The sequence below is a fragment of the Puntigrus tetrazona genome, chromosome 23 (assembly GCF_018831695.1).
Source record: "Puntigrus tetrazona isolate hp1 chromosome 23, ASM1883169v1, whole genome shotgun sequence".
NCBI lineage: Eukaryota > Metazoa > Chordata > Actinopteri > Cypriniformes > Cyprinidae > Puntigrus > Puntigrus tetrazona.
The window spans coordinates 15,552,372-15,569,803 of record NC_056721.1 but is presented as its reverse complement, the minus strand read 5'-3'; the positions used below and the strand labels follow the sequence as shown (position 1 = coordinate 15,569,803).

The 17,432-nt window shown below is 37.0% G+C and overlaps 1 protein-coding gene across 1 annotated transcript in view; it reads left to right on the top strand.

The window, feature by feature from the left end:
• hspg2 (heparan sulfate proteoglycan 2) overlaps window positions 1-17,432 on the top strand; it is an 87,072-nt gene that overhangs the window by 28,223 nt on the left and 41,417 nt on the right. The window contains 23 exon segments of the mRNA XM_043225304.1: window positions 6,663-6,772; window positions 7,031-7,089; window positions 7,396-7,556; window positions 7,763-7,801; window positions 8,616-8,744; window positions 9,047-9,220; window positions 9,375-9,494; window positions 9,592-9,723; window positions 10,246-10,390; window positions 11,643-11,800; window positions 12,087-12,170; window positions 12,173-12,226; window positions 12,891-13,057; window positions 13,305-13,484; window positions 14,168-14,364; window positions 14,799-14,943; window positions 15,044-15,171; window positions 15,297-15,383; window positions 15,468-15,532; window positions 15,800-15,861; window positions 16,422-16,562; window positions 16,648-16,821; window positions 16,934-17,113. Coding sequence (XP_043081239.1) covers window positions 6,663-6,772; window positions 7,031-7,089; window positions 7,396-7,556; window positions 7,763-7,801; window positions 8,616-8,744; window positions 9,047-9,220; window positions 9,375-9,494; window positions 9,592-9,723; window positions 10,246-10,390; window positions 11,643-11,800; window positions 12,087-12,170; window positions 12,173-12,226; window positions 12,891-13,057; window positions 13,305-13,484; window positions 14,168-14,364; window positions 14,799-14,943; window positions 15,044-15,171; window positions 15,297-15,383; window positions 15,468-15,532; window positions 15,800-15,861; window positions 16,422-16,562; window positions 16,648-16,821; window positions 16,934-17,113 — 2,891 coding nt within the window.

Here is a 17,432-nt window from a genome sequence, read left to right as displayed (position 1 = left end):
GTGGTGACAATATAATAAATATATGATATATTAAATTGTGTGTGTTTGTGTATGTACGTCTACATTTTGATTTTATCTTTTGAAAAGATTCTGCATCATTTATCTCAATCCTATTACTGAGGTAAAATGGTCCCTTGCACACAAAGATTGAGTGCCACTTGTGCATGACTGGAGCTATGCAAAAATTGAACAGATGTCAGAACATCTGATGAAAGATGTATAAGTGTATAGAGTCCTAAAACCTTCCAGTAAAAAGGCCACCCAGCTTTCCATTTCTGGCTGTCCTGGTGGTGCAGTTGATGTAATGTTGTGTGTCAGGGCTGCAAAGATGATAGTTATACAGCAGGATTGGGAGATGTGGAGGGGCAGCTGCGGTTATTTTGGTTTATGTTATGTTGTTGTGGTGCAGCCTTCTCAGTGGAGGCCATATACATTGTGTCAGAAAGAGAAAAGAGAAAGAAATGAGAAAATGAAGGAGCAGTATTTTTTGAATTTGTGGGTCATGATCTAAAAACGGTCACGGATCGGTTCTGATTTGGGTCATAATCAGGAAAAAAAAGCAAAAAAACAATACATTTATTTATTTAAATGTATAGAACTGTTACAAGAAAATACACATGCAAGATTATGTATATGTAAATGTGTATATATGTAGTTATATATATTTTTATGCTATCACAATTGTGAATTTTGTCATGTTTAGTGCTGTGTGTGTGTGATATATATATATATATATATATATATATATATATATATATATATATATATATATATATATATATATATATATATATATATATATATATATATATATATATATATATATATACACACACACACACACACACACACAAGACACATATACAGTATATATTTGGAAAATATTTACATATATTTTTGTGCTCATTATATTATATCTAAATATATTTAAAATATACATTGACATTTTTTTCTTAACTATATACAGGCGCGCACACACACTGTGCAAGGAAGATATTTTGAGGAGTACTATAATAATTATTTTAATATTGTTTCTTTTAGACTAACACTTTTTATATATATACAAAACCAGTTGAGAACTACTAGTTTACTGAATAGACCTTCCTAAAAATCTTTCCTCATGAACTTTAGCTTTCATGCTTAGACACTGCCACTCATTGTTATGGCAGCAACATATGGGTTGCCTTGGAAAATCTTGTCCTCCTCCATAGGAAACATTGCTTCATTTCTCTCACTGGACACATTTGCAATCACAAATGTCCTTACAATACGAGACTCGCAAAGATACAGACAGAATTTGAAAGGCATTGAGCTTCTAACCTATTGTTGGATAATAATCCTCCACATCTGTAATACATGTAGATAGTATTAGTTCAGAAGTTATGATGATTGCGTTTAGTTGACCTGCAGTGAATGAGCTCATTTTACTGCTAATGGAAACATCCTTGCATTTCACCACCATTTTTATTGCGCTTCAGGGGTTTCCTGCAGAAGGCCTGGGAGTGGCCATAACCAAAGTAATAATCCATCTTATGGGATTTATAAAACAATTTGCAGCTTGGCTTCCAGTGGCCAAACTAAATAAACAATATTCATTGTTCAAGCGATCAAAAGAACTTAGTGAAAGATACAGTAGCGAGACAGACGAAGAGAGACAAAGAATGAAGTGTGTTCGCCTTGTTTTATCTTTAAAGGAGTAAAGAGTGCTTGCTTTGTCTCTCTGTGATAGCACACTGAGGGCTTTGTAGTGTGAAATTGTCAGTAGCAGTTCAGTACATAAAAGGACAGTTCTAATAGTGTTGCTTCTTTCAACTCGCTACTTTGATTTTGATGCAGGACGGCTTTGAATTTGTGGATACCTCATTAACACCACTTAGCGTGGGATGGAATGAACAGCAATACATAATCATAGCAATTACGAAAACTATCTCTCAACCACGTTACCGCTCTGTACCGACTATGTGAATGCGATTACTCAGAAGGATGTTCTTTTATGTTATTTTTCGTATTCACACATGCGCTTGTTTAGAGATCAATAAGAATTCCAGATTGTTTCAAAATACTTTTTTTAATGATTGATTGCATGGTTTCTTTGAGTATCTTCTAGTGCAGTCATAGCAGAGGGTTTATATTGCGGCAAAATGCAATTGAAATAAATGAAGACTGAAAGATGATAGATCTTGAGACTATAATATTTTGGTTAACTGCATCTGATTCCTATTGTGAATTTAAAGGGACAGCTCTCCAAAAATGAAACTACAAAAACTGCTTTCAGTGCAAAACTGTAATTTTTTTTTTTTTTTTTTTTTTTTTTTTTGAAACATTCTTCAAAATTTAATCTTTTGTGTTTTACAGAATGCAATGTCATACAGGTTTGAAACACTATGGAGACAAGTAAATAATGACATAAATATTCTCCGCTGGGAACCAGAAATTGATAATCAGAATATTCTGACGTCAAGACCAGTTATCTTTGCTGTGTCTTCAAGTATGCTGTAACAAACAGGATGTGGCCCTCCCACTGGTTGCCCAGAATATTCCTCTTCTCTCTCACAGATACACCCGTTGAAGAGTTAAAGTTATGGAAGTATGGTTACTAGCCGGAGTGGAGGATATCCTGCAAACTACAATGACTTAATGAGATCCCACCGAGATAACTGTAGCTGGTATTAAAATGGGGCTGAGAGAGTTCTGGCAGCGATCCGTGTCTTCAGACAGATGTTGATCATATGCAGCGTCGCCTCTGGCTCAGTGCTTCACTGTCAGTGTGCTGCTGTGCCAGAGGAATGTGACTCTGAAACACGCACAAATCAAAATCTGCCATTTGAAATAGAAAACATTTAAATCAATTAAACCGTGACTTTTCCAGCTGGGGTATTTTTTACTGATTTTTACGATAAAATTTCTTAAATGACCGATATATCATAGTTTACATATAGTGACAGTTGAGAATTAGATTACATGTATATAAACAGCTATGTTGGGTTTTTTTTCTAGTTTTTTGTTCTTTTAATTGTTTTCCCCACTGTCCTTGAAATGAAAAGTCCTCCTTACACATCCGGTCTCTCTTTCCTCTCGTTCCATTCACAATGATTTTCCTTTAAACCTTGAATCCAATTCCTGATGCAGCTGGGGGGTGGTTTGTTCATACCTCGGTTCTCTTGGGACATCTTGAGCCCTGGGCAGCACGATCACAGTAGGTCATGTTCTCCGCTGAACTCTTCAGTTATGTTGCTAATTTTACAATATGGTTTCTTTCAAACAATGCAACCGTTAAATCGTAGCTGCATATTTAAATGAGTTTTTAACACTCCGTTTTGCTCTATATCCAAGTATTTAAGAGTTATGACAGTGGCTCACAGGAGTGTTTACGATAAAGACAAAGTGTTTAAAAGAAGGTGAAGGAGAAACTTGTATGTGACAGATTTTTTTAAAAAATTCATCAGTCACTCTTATGGTTTAGCAAAGCAGTAAATAAAATCCTTGCACCTTGAATGCAGGTGAATATTATGTTACATAAAAATATTATTTAGATTTTTTTCAAGATTTTTAAATATTTAAAAAAAATTGTTTACATGGATATCATGTTTATTAAATTAAAAATGTCTAAAAATTTAATTAAAATTTTAATCATACATTTTTCACCCGGCACTTATTTAAAAAACAATATGCATGCAGTTACATCTATAACTGTATATTTGTGTAGTTGCATTTATAATTACACTGTTAACCCATCCCTTATACCATAACCCACCCTAAAATCAAGCCATACCACCAAACCTGTCTCAAGCTGACCCGTTTTCCAACATAATATTTCATTAATTACATTGTACTTGTTGTACAATATAAAGGGGACCAGTCTGGCATATCAGTACCTGCACATCCAAATTCCACTGCTGACATGATTTCCTGTCTTTTACTGTCTTTTTTTGGCTGTCCCGCATTAATTGTCACTTCTACACTCTAATTTATGTATTCACACATTTGCTTGTAAGATCTCAGAGCAGTAAACACAAGCTAAACCGGTTATGCATTGCCATGCTTGGAGTGTGAAATTCTGTTTAGTACCAGAACGACAACAAGATGCCCTGCCAGCTGGCTTTGTGGCATTATGATGGATGGAGGTTTTCCTCTCGCAAATGCACATTTGACATTTGGATGGTCTGCGTCTGAGAATAGCCTGGTGAAAAATCAGCGAATCCCCATCCAAGTGCATTCCACAGAGCTGCAAAATAAGACAAGACTACTTTGAGTGTTTGATTCAGTGTGAAGGCTTCTTGGAGGGAGGAGGAGGAGAAAGAGAGAAGGGAATGAAGGTCGAGTTGAAAGACTCATGCTTTAAAGGCCAGGCAGGCCGCATTGGCTCAATCAGCTCTTTGTCTCGCACACAGGCCTCCGTGTGTCCCGTCCAGGGCTCAGCCCACAAAGCTGCCAAAGTTATGCTGTTGTATAGCAAAAAGAGTTTATGAATTAAGCATTTGGAACGCTTATGTTTTTCTGTCTTTTCCCTTGTCCGAATACGGTTTCAGTGTCCTCACTGACATTCGACTGGGGATTTCCTAAACGGAAAGACTGAATGGGGCTTTGCCCCATTTTAGAGCGAGAATGTGATTTCTCTGAGCTGCAGCCTTATTAGTGAGAACAACCGAGATGAGATTACGGGCCCTGGGCAGACTGAGCCGCCAAAAAAGAGAAGCCGATGCTTTTACAGTGTGCCCACACAAGCAATTCGATTAATCACGGGTCAGTGCCAACACTTTGACGGGACTTTTTGATGTTCCCTTTCCTCTGTTACGTCACCATGGCCAGACTATTACAGCTTGGACAAAGGCAGTCAGTCAAGACCTTCTGACTCTTTTACTTTGTTTTCATCCCTCTCTGTCCCTTAATGACCAAAGTTAACTTTTTTTTTTTCTCGTAATGAGAACAGGAGTAGAGGTGCCGTTAAGGAAGCAGGAGGCCGTGTATCAATGTATTGTGCAATTAGAAAAGATTGAGCTCTCGGCCAACTTCTTTCTCAAATCCTGTCAGCAGTAAGTGCTAATTTCCAATAAACCATGTGTGCACGGCAAATACATTTGACTGGACTGTGACAGCAGGTGTCCAGATGGTGTGAAAAGCAAGTTAATTAATTTCAGTGATATTTTATCAATTGGAATAAATCTATAAAGGCATTAGGAGGAGTAAAAGGTCAGAAGAGTTTGTTCGGGATATATGTGACTGTGTATATGAGCTGCGTGGCGCATTAAACTTGACTCTGCTGGAGAACTGTGGCGAGTGGCAGCTAACTGCAAGAAAGAGCACAAATATTGACTTCCTTTCTCAATTCAGTTTGACAAACTGAAATCGGGTGAAGCCACCCAGGCGAGCTGCTGGGAGGGCAGTAAAAGGGCTGGAGCTTTTAAAGGTTGACGTACTGTGAGGTCGTGGGCATAAGCTAATAGCATGTATTTGTTTTTGTTATCGAATGGTAGCTTTTGCTGAAGAATTGCCGCTGTCGATGCTGAAACCTTTTCTGAATGGATTTTGTAGTGCTGTACTTTTTGAATGATTATTGACCTTTTTATGACCCAATTCATCTTTACAGTACATGTGCCTCCACCCGGCAATTGTTTTTAGGGGCATGTTTGATTTTTGCTGTTCACCTAGGCTACATGTTTATTCATGTCCTTTTTTTTTTTTTAGGTTTTAGTTTGTTTAGGCTGGTCTTTCTGGTCTCCCATCCTGGCCAGTCTCCTGCTCATCTGATTTAGATGGTTAGCCAGCTGTTCTGAAAAGTGGCAAAAATTTTAAACCTGCAAATATATATACGTAGATGCCACATTAGTGACTGTTGCAGTCCAGTGGGGTGTCTATATATAGATATATATCTATGGTTGCAACAAAGTGGTTGCCGCTCAACACATAACAAGACATAAACAAAAAGTTTGTTTGTAGAGTAATTTACAACAGCTTTGAATTCACTCATTCAGGATATATTTTATAACAATAATTTAATATAAAGATTTATCATTTTGTGAATTCTAGATTATTATTGTGCTTTTATATTTATTTTGACAAAACAGTCAATGTTAATATTGGACATTTATAGACCATAGAGATGATGTCATGCCTCGTAGAGTTCTGGGAAACTGTTTTGTTTATTCTCCATTTTGAAAGGACCGTGCTGCCTCTCGGCTGTTGAGTTCAGGGCAGGATTTAGATTTTCTGTCATGATCATGGAAAATGTCACCATTATTTGTCATTCGTGTTGCATAGAGAATTGGAAAAGTAACTCAGATCATCATCATTTGCAGCAGAGGGTGATCCTCTCAATATGGCGAATAACTAGCACAAAAATAAATTGTAGCTTTCTTTTAGAATTTTAATAACATCGCATCCTTGGAAAAAGCTTTTGTATAATAAGAATTAAGAATAAAATGAATGTTATTAATTTATATGTAATATTTAATCTGTAATTATATACATTTAAAAAATAAAATAGAGAAATACTGTGGTAAATTGGCAATAATATTTCTAATTTGTGTGTAGTTTGTATATTGTGCTTATCAAGTAAAACAGAAGCAAATGACTTGCTTCTTGGTGCTAATTGATGTCAATTACTATAAAGATTATTGTCTGTGCTGTTATTGTGAGTCTCACAGCCGCCTTTTTGTTTCTAGTTTACTTTCGGGCACTGGTGAACTTCACAAACTCATTCCAGTATGGGCCTGAACTTGATGACATCTACTCTCCTGCTTTTATAGAGATATCATCTGCTGTCGTGGATACGGTATGTGAGTTTACACAAGGACTGTGTGCTTAAGAAATACCATCAACAGAGTTTTCACAATAATAATTAAGGTTGTGCTCCACCTGTTGGGTTATATTATTGATCACATGCCTTTCCTCTGATTTTTGTCTGCACTGTGTTAATGTTTAGGTTAAATCAGTATTTAGCTTTAAAACTAAAATGTAGTACACAGTGACTGAAGTACTTTGTAAGGCAAGGCCAGCATGAGGTGATTAATGGTGTTTATTTTCTCCACAGCTTGAGTCTGACTACAACAGGATACCAGGACAGCAGACCGTCAATGTGGTTCTCATTAAGTAAACACCATTTTCAGTTTCAAACACTAATGTAATAGTGCTTCTAATCTTCTATTGTATAAATATGGTCAGTTTACTTTACAATCATTAAGGAATTCCTTTCAAATGGTCAAATACTCAAGTTCTTTTTTGCGTTATGAGACTTATTATGATGATCTTAAACCAGCTGGTGTCCAAGCCTGGCCAAGCTGGTGTCCAAACCCTCCAGACCAGACTGGGATACCAACAGACCATATTAAGTTGGTTTATGTGGTTGGTTTGTTTGGACTGTTGTGTTGATTAAGTGTGCTCTGTGTACATTTGCAGGAAAATCGGCAAAGATGTGTTTGTGGAGCTGGATGTCGGCTCAGATAATAACTCTAATGAAACGCAGATCAGAGATGTCCTGTTCTCAGTGGTTAAAGAGGGCACCATTGCCTCCTACGATACCTCAGTAACTGGTTTCCAATTCAGACGACTTGGAGAAGGTTTGTTCAGTTTTTTTTTGTTTTTTTTGTGAAAAGTTAAATTGTTAATAGTGATTTAAACTTACGTTATTATTATTATTTTTTTTATAACTTTGTGTTTGGCCCATGGTTTATATAACTATAACTTCTTGTAGTTCTGTGCGGAAATGGTCATCATTCAGTAATGTAGTTTAGATAATGTTGTCTGGTTATGGTCTGGTTCATAGCTGATACTCCCCCTCCTGTGGAGCCCATCACTGTTCCAGGTTTGTCCTTAAACGGGTCTGCTGCATGGAGACAATAGTGCTTTAGAACACAGTCCAGTCTTGTTCATTTATGAATTAGAATTAGAATTAATTCTCAGCATATAAAGAATGAAACCTTTATGCATGTGCACACTCTGATGAAGACCGGAGTATGACGAGAGGAACAAAAGGCTTTGCATGGCTTGTCATTGATTTGAAGTGAAGCTGATATCAGGAATGCATCTCTTGAAGTATCGTTTTCAGAGAATGTAACATGTTTGTGTTTGCAGTATTTTTCATATGTGTTGGAATTGAAGTTTCACCATCCGATCTTTCCATGTTTTTTACTTTCAAATTAAGGTAGTGGATAAAAGACTTCAAGACTGAATAGAAAAGATGAACATTATACAGATTTGCACTTTGGCTTTGTTCGTACTGCACATAAATTTGATCTTCAGGACTGACTGTCTACATTTTGCCAAAAAAAAACCCTTTCAAACCTCACCTGACCTTCAGACTGCATTACAAAAACAAAACAAAAAAACTAAAATAAACGCGCTGATTGGATTCAAGTTATATATTAATGTATTTTTTAGCTATACAGTGACATACTATTAAAAACTAAAAAAGTGCATTTTATGTGGAAAAGTGCATTTTCACTGTGTGTGTGAACAAAGCCTATCCTCTAGAAATGGCAGGTCCAGCATGGCAAGGCAATGATAGGCTTGCATTGAATCATTGAAACGTCTTTCAACACAGCATCACGTAAAGTTTTTCTTGGCGCCCTGTGTTGCATTACATACAGTATTATATATGTCTGTCTCTGCCACCTCAGTGATTCCCGTTCCCAGAGAATGCTTGTCTGGTGAGTTCAGATGTCAGGATGGACTGGCGTGTATCCCTCGGGAGTATGTGTGTGACAAACGGCCTGACTGCAATGACTTCAGTGATGAGATGAACTGTGGTGAGTGATATTGAGTTCTTATTTGTTGAAATTAGCTGTGTTGCTTTTAATTGATCACCAACTAAATGCACTTTGATATGTATAAAATCTGTATTGTGTAATGTTAATATATATTTTTCATAACTTTATTTCATTTTATTGCTGTTTAACATATTAATGTAATACATTGCGAAGATAAATATTGTCTTTTATAGTGTATATTTGGTGTTTTTCAACAATGCTTGACAATGGCTTCAAATGATTTAATTTGATTTGTGTTTATAATTAACTGAGAGCCCTCATTATATCATTTATTTTCAAAGCTATCGTCCCTGTACCCCCTACTCCACCTACGCCTCCTAAAACCAGACCCCCACCTGGCCCGGGACCCTGCCGTGCAGACCAGGCCACCTGTCAGAATGGACAGTGTATCTCACGGGACTATGTTTGTGATGGCGAAACGGACTGCACTGACGGCAGTGACGAGTTCAATTGTGGTAGGACCAACGGCAGTGTGCTGTGACTGTTTCATTTACCAAGGAATTAAAAACACTTTAGAATCAAGCACGTTATGCTGGTGATTTTTTTTTTTTGTCTGTTCTCTGCATTTATTATACATTTATTTATATATATGTATTTTTAATTACGAAGGAACTCCATCTCCCTGTGAACCCAATGAGTTTAAGTGTCAGAACGGGCGCTGTGCTCTGAAACTGTGGCGTTGTGATGGAGATAATGACTGTCAAGACAACTCGGATGAGATGAACTGCCGTAAGTCAGAGCTGAGCTCCCATCCACAGATGGAGGGAAGTTATTTGGAAACCTGGAGTTCAGTTTCATTATACACGTTTTCTTCTCATTCCTTCAGCCACTAAAGGTCCATTGGACACATGTGCCCCAGAGCAGTTTGTGTGTTTGTCTGACCGCGCATGCATTCCTGCCAGTTACCAGTGCGACGAGGAGCCGGACTGTGCCGACCGCTCTGATGAATATGGTTGTGGTAAGGCATTACAATCCAATTAATCTTTAACAAGTAAACACTGGTTTTCATACCATTCCAAACACTGTTCCGAACTCTTTGTCTCCTCTTTTCTTTCACCCTCACCCTCTCTTTAACTTGCTAACAGTAATGCTGATTCTAAAATTGTGTATTAATTGTCAGCAGAGAAAGATTTGTGTTTTGTCGCACTCATTCAGCTTTTCAATAAAATCTAAATCTCGTCTCCCATAGATCTTGTGCTTGTAGCTTATTTAACAGGCGGCTTTGGTGTCGTTTCTGCCAGCAGTGCCTCCGGCTCTGGTTGGCTAATCTTACTGAATGAATCTGCCAAATAAAACTTGTGCTGTCACAGGCTGCCAATTTAAAATTCAAAGATTTGCTGCGCGTGTATGTGTGTGAGATTTCTTGAGTCCACATGTCTCTTTTACTGTTAGCATTCATATAATACAGTTATATATGTGCTTTGCAATTGATTGTACTGTTAAATGATTATACTATATGTTTTCTTTTATTGTACCCAAGCACCTCCCACTGTGACCGTCCCTCCAGAAGAGTCCATCACAGCAGCACGGGGCGACACTGTGACCTTTACTTGTTCTGCCATTGGTGTACCTGTTCCCATCATCACATGGCGTCTTAATTGGGGACACATACCAGCCAATAGCAGGTAGGTTAGGATGTAATAAGCATTGTGGATTGTGGAAACTCTAGAACAGTGGTTCCCAACTTTTTCTTGTTTGAGGCACCCTTGGAAAGCCTTTCAAAAGTTCCCGGCACCCTTATAAGGAAATAGATATTTAAAATCTCCGTAGCTTTTTTATTATTATTTATTTATTTGTTTCATTTCGAGAGTTTGCATGCAACAACACCTTATACCTAGTCCTAGATGATATGAGAATACTGTTTACACTGATTCTGCCTTAATAATAAAAAATTTGTTGAAATTTTGTGATCTCACGGCACCCCTTAGTGCGCACACACGGTTGGGAACCACTGCTCTAGAATGACCAAGACCAAGTTTGTGTTATAGTCCATTAGTCCATTATTTTGTTAAAATCTGATCAAATTTAAAGTAAGGAATACCTGTGGCTTCATCCATTCTGATTGTATTTCCAGAGCTCTCTTTGCTGAACTCTATAAATAATTAAAGGAGTAATAATTATAGGAGTAATTCTAAAGTTTCTTCTTTGCCATTATTTTTCATAATATTGACATTAATAATATGTAACCAGAGAGCCATTTTTAATTTGCTCCTCAGCATATGCTCTCATTCTATTGTGTGTGTGTGTGTGTGTGTGTAATATATATATATATATATATATATATATATATATATATATATATATATATATATATATATATATATATATATACACATATATATATATATATATATATATATATATATATATATATATATATATATATATATATATATATATATATATATATATATATATATATATATATACACTATATATATAATAACTGTAAATAATAAAGTAAGTTTTATTGCAATAAAAATTATGATTTTAATTAACAAATTAAAACACATTACTGACTTTAAACTCATTTTCCAAACCATGTTTTTTGCTTGTCCTGAATCACTACAGTACACCCATAATAAGCGTTTATATTTAGACTATTTAGACTGGTTCGGTAAGTACCGCTGTGCGTAGCTCAGTACCTGCGTGATTCATCGTAGACATAAACAAAATAGTTCCGGCTATAATTTTCTTCCGCAATTTCTACGCAGTTCTGTTTATTAAGCGCTAGAGATCAAAATGTTAGAGACTGCAGCTTTAAATATACGTAGGACACATTTTTTAATTGGAAAAACAGCTGGACAGAGTGCAGGGAACAAAAGTGAATTCTGCACTCTCTAAACGGCTCTAATTTAAACTTGATTGTCTCGACAGAATCACAATGAACAGTGAGAATGGGCAAGGAACGCTCACCATCCGTGACGTGAAGGAAGGTGACCAGGGTGCGTACACCTGCGAGGCCATCAATGCTAAAGGCCTGGTGTTCGCCATTCCTGACGGGGTCCTCAGCCTGTCTCAGAGACCAAACCCAGGTACTGCATCAGCTCCACATGGTGCCAACGTCTTTGGATTACTGTGTTCTGTATTATATGTTTGTTCTCGTCTGATACTTTCTTTTTCAAAGAGACTATGGATGTCATCTTTTATTTGCGAGGCACAGGTTATCCTGCTGTTTTTGGTTTTTTTTTGATCGCATGTTGTGACATTCTTGTCTCATGACTGTGGGGCAGCTCAAACCTGACGGTGGTGGTCTTACCATCCTTTGTCTTCCATGTCGTTCTTGTCCAGTTGTGTCATCCTCTCTGTACGCGTTAGCAGGTAACTGCCGTGATGGACACTTTAGCGTGGGCGATCACTGCATGCCCTGCTTCTGTTTTGGCATCACAAAGCACTGTCAGAGCACCGTCGCTACCGCAGCCAAATCACACTGCGCTTCACAGAGGAAGAGGACTTCAAAGGTACTGATTAAAAATTCAGATTTTTGCATTTATGTTTATGAATTTACAGAGAATGTAGATGTTGTGGCAACTTTAGTATCATCTAATATGTAAAACATGATAATTATCACTAACCCTGTTAGACGGAGATGTAATCAGTCAGATTTTATTTAACTGAACAGTTTTTTGAACCTTTTGTTCAACATGCCCAAGGCCAAAAAAAGGTGAAATTCAGCTAGCTTCTAATGTAAATCAATTAGTTATAGCAAAAAATGCATGTGCTTACTACCTTTCTGGGGCTTGAACATGGTTACATTGCTGTCCATTGGAGTGTGAGAAAGCTTTCATCACAAATATGTTAATTTGTGTTCCAAACAACATGAGAGTGAGTAATTGATGACAGAATTTTCATTTTTGGATTACCTATCTCTTTGAAGCAGGGAAGGGGTGCGTTGATACTGGAGGTCCATTCACCTGCAGAGTTTAGCTCCAACTCTGAAAAAACCTGGGAAAAAATACCTAAAATAAAATACAAAAAAAACTAAATTCGGAAGACCTTGTTTATTTGGTTTTAGGGACAGGGGACCTCCAGGATCAACGTTTCCCACCCCTGCATTAAAGTAACAAATACACTATATAATACGCTGTTTTTTTCTGTCTCTCTGTCTGTCTTTTTTATCCACAGGAGTCAATGTGTCGTTTCCTAGTCGTCCAGGCACCCAACCACCTCTCTCCTCCACTCAGTTGTTGATCAATCCAGAGAGCGAGGAGTTCCAGCTTGTGGATCTGTCTCGCCGTTTCCTTGATCAAGACTCCTATTGGACTCTGCCTCGCCAGTTCCTGGGAAACAAGGTTTCTCTTCCCTCCACAATACTTGACTGAACAAATATAGATAGAAGCTCAATAGAACATTGAGTAATCCGTGTCTTCCTGTTTTTGCGCAATCCCATTTCCATTTTCTCCTTGTCATTATCCATCTCTTCTCTCTCTTTAAATGTGGTAGCTTGATTGTCTTGGAAAGTTTGGGAAGCATGTGTGAAATATGAATCGAAGCGCTTCAGTATCTTGGTATTCTGGACACTGTGTCTGTGTTGTACAGGTTGACTTGTATGGAGGTTATCTGAATTTTAAGGTGAGTTACTCACTGCAGCGAGGTGGATCGGAACCAAAGGAGAAACCTGATGTTGTGCTGAGCGGCAATGGGCAGAAATTTATTTACCGTAGAGGCAACCCAACTTTACCTGACACAATCAACCATAGACAGATCAAATTTACAGAGGTGAGCCACATACTTGAAATGCTTAAATATATCACATTTATTTGTATTATACTGTATGTACACACGCACACACATACACACACTTCAAAGACACTTTATGTCTTTGGAAAAAAAGACAGTCTTGCTCACCAAGGCTAATACAGTAAAGTAAATATTATGAAAAATTACTGGATTTTGGTTTCTTTATTTATTTGAGAAAAATGACTAACTAAAGAATGCTTACTGACCCTAAAACATATTTTTGAGTAGTAGTTTTTGCACATAATTTATTTAAATTTTTTTTATGTTTTTATTGTTGTTTTTTTCACCAGAATTATTTATATTGTAATAAACGCTTATGCCTTGAAGTACTGGCAAAAACAACATAGTCATATAGTCATATGCACACACTTGCTCATATAAGAGCTGTCAACAGAATATGGTGGTATTTAATTTTTATCTAAAAATAAATCAAATAAAATCCCAAGTTAAAGTTTTTAAAACGTATTTATATTTGTTTATAAGAGTAAAACTGTAATGCATTTGCAGTAGTCCGCTCTACACTGCTAAAACATTGGTACAGGACTGACATAAAACTGACAGAAAAAATAATCGCGATTCTGTTTTTGTTTGAAGTAGTTTTGGAGCAGTGTTTCTTGTTAGCGTTATGCGAGGTGGATCACCTCTCTGTTACTGTGTCCCAGGAAAACTGGCAGCACTCCTCAGGACGAGCCGTAACTCGTGATGACCTCATGATGACCTTGGCCAATTTGGAGAGCATCCACATTCGCACCATTTATGATAACCGAATGGCCAGTGTGGGCCTGAGTGACATCAGCATGGATACCACCACCAAAGAGTTCACCCAGCAGGGGAACCCGAGAGACGTGGAGGAGTGCAGGTTAGTGTGCCTTTAAATCAACAGATAGGATTACAGGCCTGTCAAAAAGTGTAAAGCTCCTCTCAAATCACCTCTCGCAGTGCTGGGAGTTCATGTTCCTCTGAATAAAAATGATTATACCCCATGTTTTTGGCTAAAGTCTTTACGTTTTTTATTTCTGTTTGCAATTTTGTATGTTCTGTGGACAATAAGGTCCATTTTCTTAGACAGGGCTTAGCCTTAACCAAGATTAGGATGAAGTCATTTTCAGTCACATGCTTTAGAAAAAAACATTACAAAACAAAGGCACTGACATGTTTAGGAATAGGCTTAAGTCTTGTCTGTGAAACCATGTGTAAGAATAATTTAGAGTAGGCCAAATGGGTTTTTTTTTGTTGTTTTTTGAGAATCCTCTGTGAAAGTGTTCATCTATGTAAATTGTTGATCTCGCACAGATGTCCTGCTGGGTATTCAGGCCTGTCTTGTGAGTCCTGCACCCCTGGTTTCGAGCGGGTACCTGGACCCTTCCTTGGCATCTGCGCTGGCTGCAGCTGTAATGGCCATGCCAGCGCCTGTGACCCTATTAGCGGACACTGCCTGGTAAGAATGAGTTTTTATAAATACTGTATGTAGATAAGCTATACACTGCATCAGTGTATTACTGTACACCACACACTAAGGTGTATATGTCATGTGACAGAGTTGTCAGCATAACACAGAAGGACCTCAGTGTGACAAATGCAAGCTTGGCTACTTCGGTGACCCAAGTAGAGGACGATATGACGACTGCAAACCTTGTCCTTGTCCATACACAGAGACATCTCGACGGTAAAGATATCACACCTGTGTATATAATATAAAATAATCTAACATAATACAGTTCAGTTTAGTAATACTAAATTTTTAGGTTTTTTAATGGAATTTTGACAAAAAAAATATCAATGTCTTCAAAGGTTTTCTGATACTTGTTTCCTGGACCATGACAAACAGGCAACATGTGACAACTGCAGACCTGGTTATACCGGGCGACGTTGTGAGAAGTAATGTTACAGCTCTACATTTTTGGTGCCGAGTTCAATTGTACATAAGATATATGTCATCATCTGTCTCTCTTTTTGCCACAGATGTGCTCCAGGATATATCGGCAACCCTCTTCAGCCCAACGGCCAATGTGTCTCTGCTGCTAGCCGTGAGCGTTTTTTCCTTTATTTTTGTTTACAGTTGTGGTAGTAAATGATTTAATAGATTAATATTAGCCTCTAAATTTACTTGTGTGCTTCAGGCTATTTCTTTTCTTGGAATTTGTTCCTCATTTTACCCTGAAGGTCAAGCGAAGCTTTAGATAATGATTAACACTCAGTGCACTGCATGCTGGAATGCCAGCTGTTTGTGACCAGGATGTTCAAAGCATTCCAGGTGTAATTGTCAACCATATGGTGTTCTTATCCCTGTTCAGTGATTACCAAGTGTGATAACAGAGGAACCATCAATCCCATCAGCAAACCATGCTATTGCAAGGTATTAAATTGTATTATTACTTATTTTTTAATACACCACCGTTTAAAAGTTTCTGGTCAGAATTTTAATTTGTTTTTGATAGAAGTCTTAGAAGTCTTAATCTGCATTTATTTAATCAAAAATAAACAGTATTTTTTTAAATATAAGTTCAGTTACACTACAAAATGCTTTGTAGCTTAGATTTTTTGCCTTGTTTTGAGCCAAAAATATGTAAAAAATTTTAAATCAAGAAGAAAGAATTTTTTTGTCTTGTTTTAATTGTTTTTGCCCAAAAGCAAAATAATTTGATTTAAGCATCTGTTAGATATATTGGCTGAAAAAAAGACAAAAAAAAATCTAAGCTAGAAAATAATTTTTTTGCACTGTGAAAACAACAGTTTTTTTATTATTTAATTTAAAATGTAGTTAATTCCTGTGACAGAAGTCTAATTTTCCCCATTCATTTCTCCAGTCTTCGGTGTCACATTAACCTGCGGAAATCATTCTAATGCATTATTATCAGTGTTGAAAACACACACATATATAAATGTTCAAACAGTGTTTGCTCTTTTGTTGTGCAGTCCAATGTGGTCGGTGCTCTTTGCGATGAGTGCAAGAATGGCGCTTTTAATTTGGCGGCGGATAATACCGAAGGTTGCTTGCAGTGTTTCTGTATGGGAGTGACTAAACAGTGTGCCAGTTCAACCTGGAGTAGAGATCAGGTAACCACATCCTCTAATCATGTCATTGTTGTACCTTTAAAATAGATGTTTAAATGTTTTTTTGCTTATGTTGGTTAATCTGAAGGTTCGAGGTGGTGTCAATGGCCAGCTCTTCACCCTTTCCAATGCAGCAAACACTAGGACCATCTCTGAGGGCATCACCCAGAGAGCCAGTGGAGAGGTGGTCTATCATTCCTTCACCAGCATTCCTAATGACATCTACTACTGGGTCCTGCCTCAGAATTTTAGAGGGGACAAGGTGAGAACATCTTGTACGATACAATGCCTTATTTACAATTTGGTCTTTTTAGGCAATATAGCACATGTCAGTGTGCTGCTTTTCAAAACACGTTTTTATGTCCTGTGTAAAGGTCACAGCATATGGAGGAGAAATGCAGTACAGGATGCATTATGAGCCTCGGGCTCGTTCTATAGTGATTGATGGACGACCAGATGTGGTTCTCCAAGGCAACGGCATCTTCCTGGAGCATTATTCACAGACCAAACCACTTCCTAGAGTACCAGCCACCATCACTGTGCCTTTTAGAGAGGTGTGTTGCAAATATACGTATTTTTTAAATATTTTTTAAAATTATCTAGATATATATTGGACCACAAAAGAGAAGATAAAAAAAAGATACATAAGTAAAATTTTGGGGCATGTATTTAATGTTTAAATTATATATTTTTAATAATAATAATAATAATGTTTCTAAAAGTAATATTTTATATTTCAAATAAATAAATTCTAAGTCACTTAATCAACCTATAATGAATTTATTCACAGTAATATATATTGTTTTTGTTTATATTTGTAAATTTAAAGTATAAATTATATTTAAAATAATTTACACTTGAATATTTTATAGT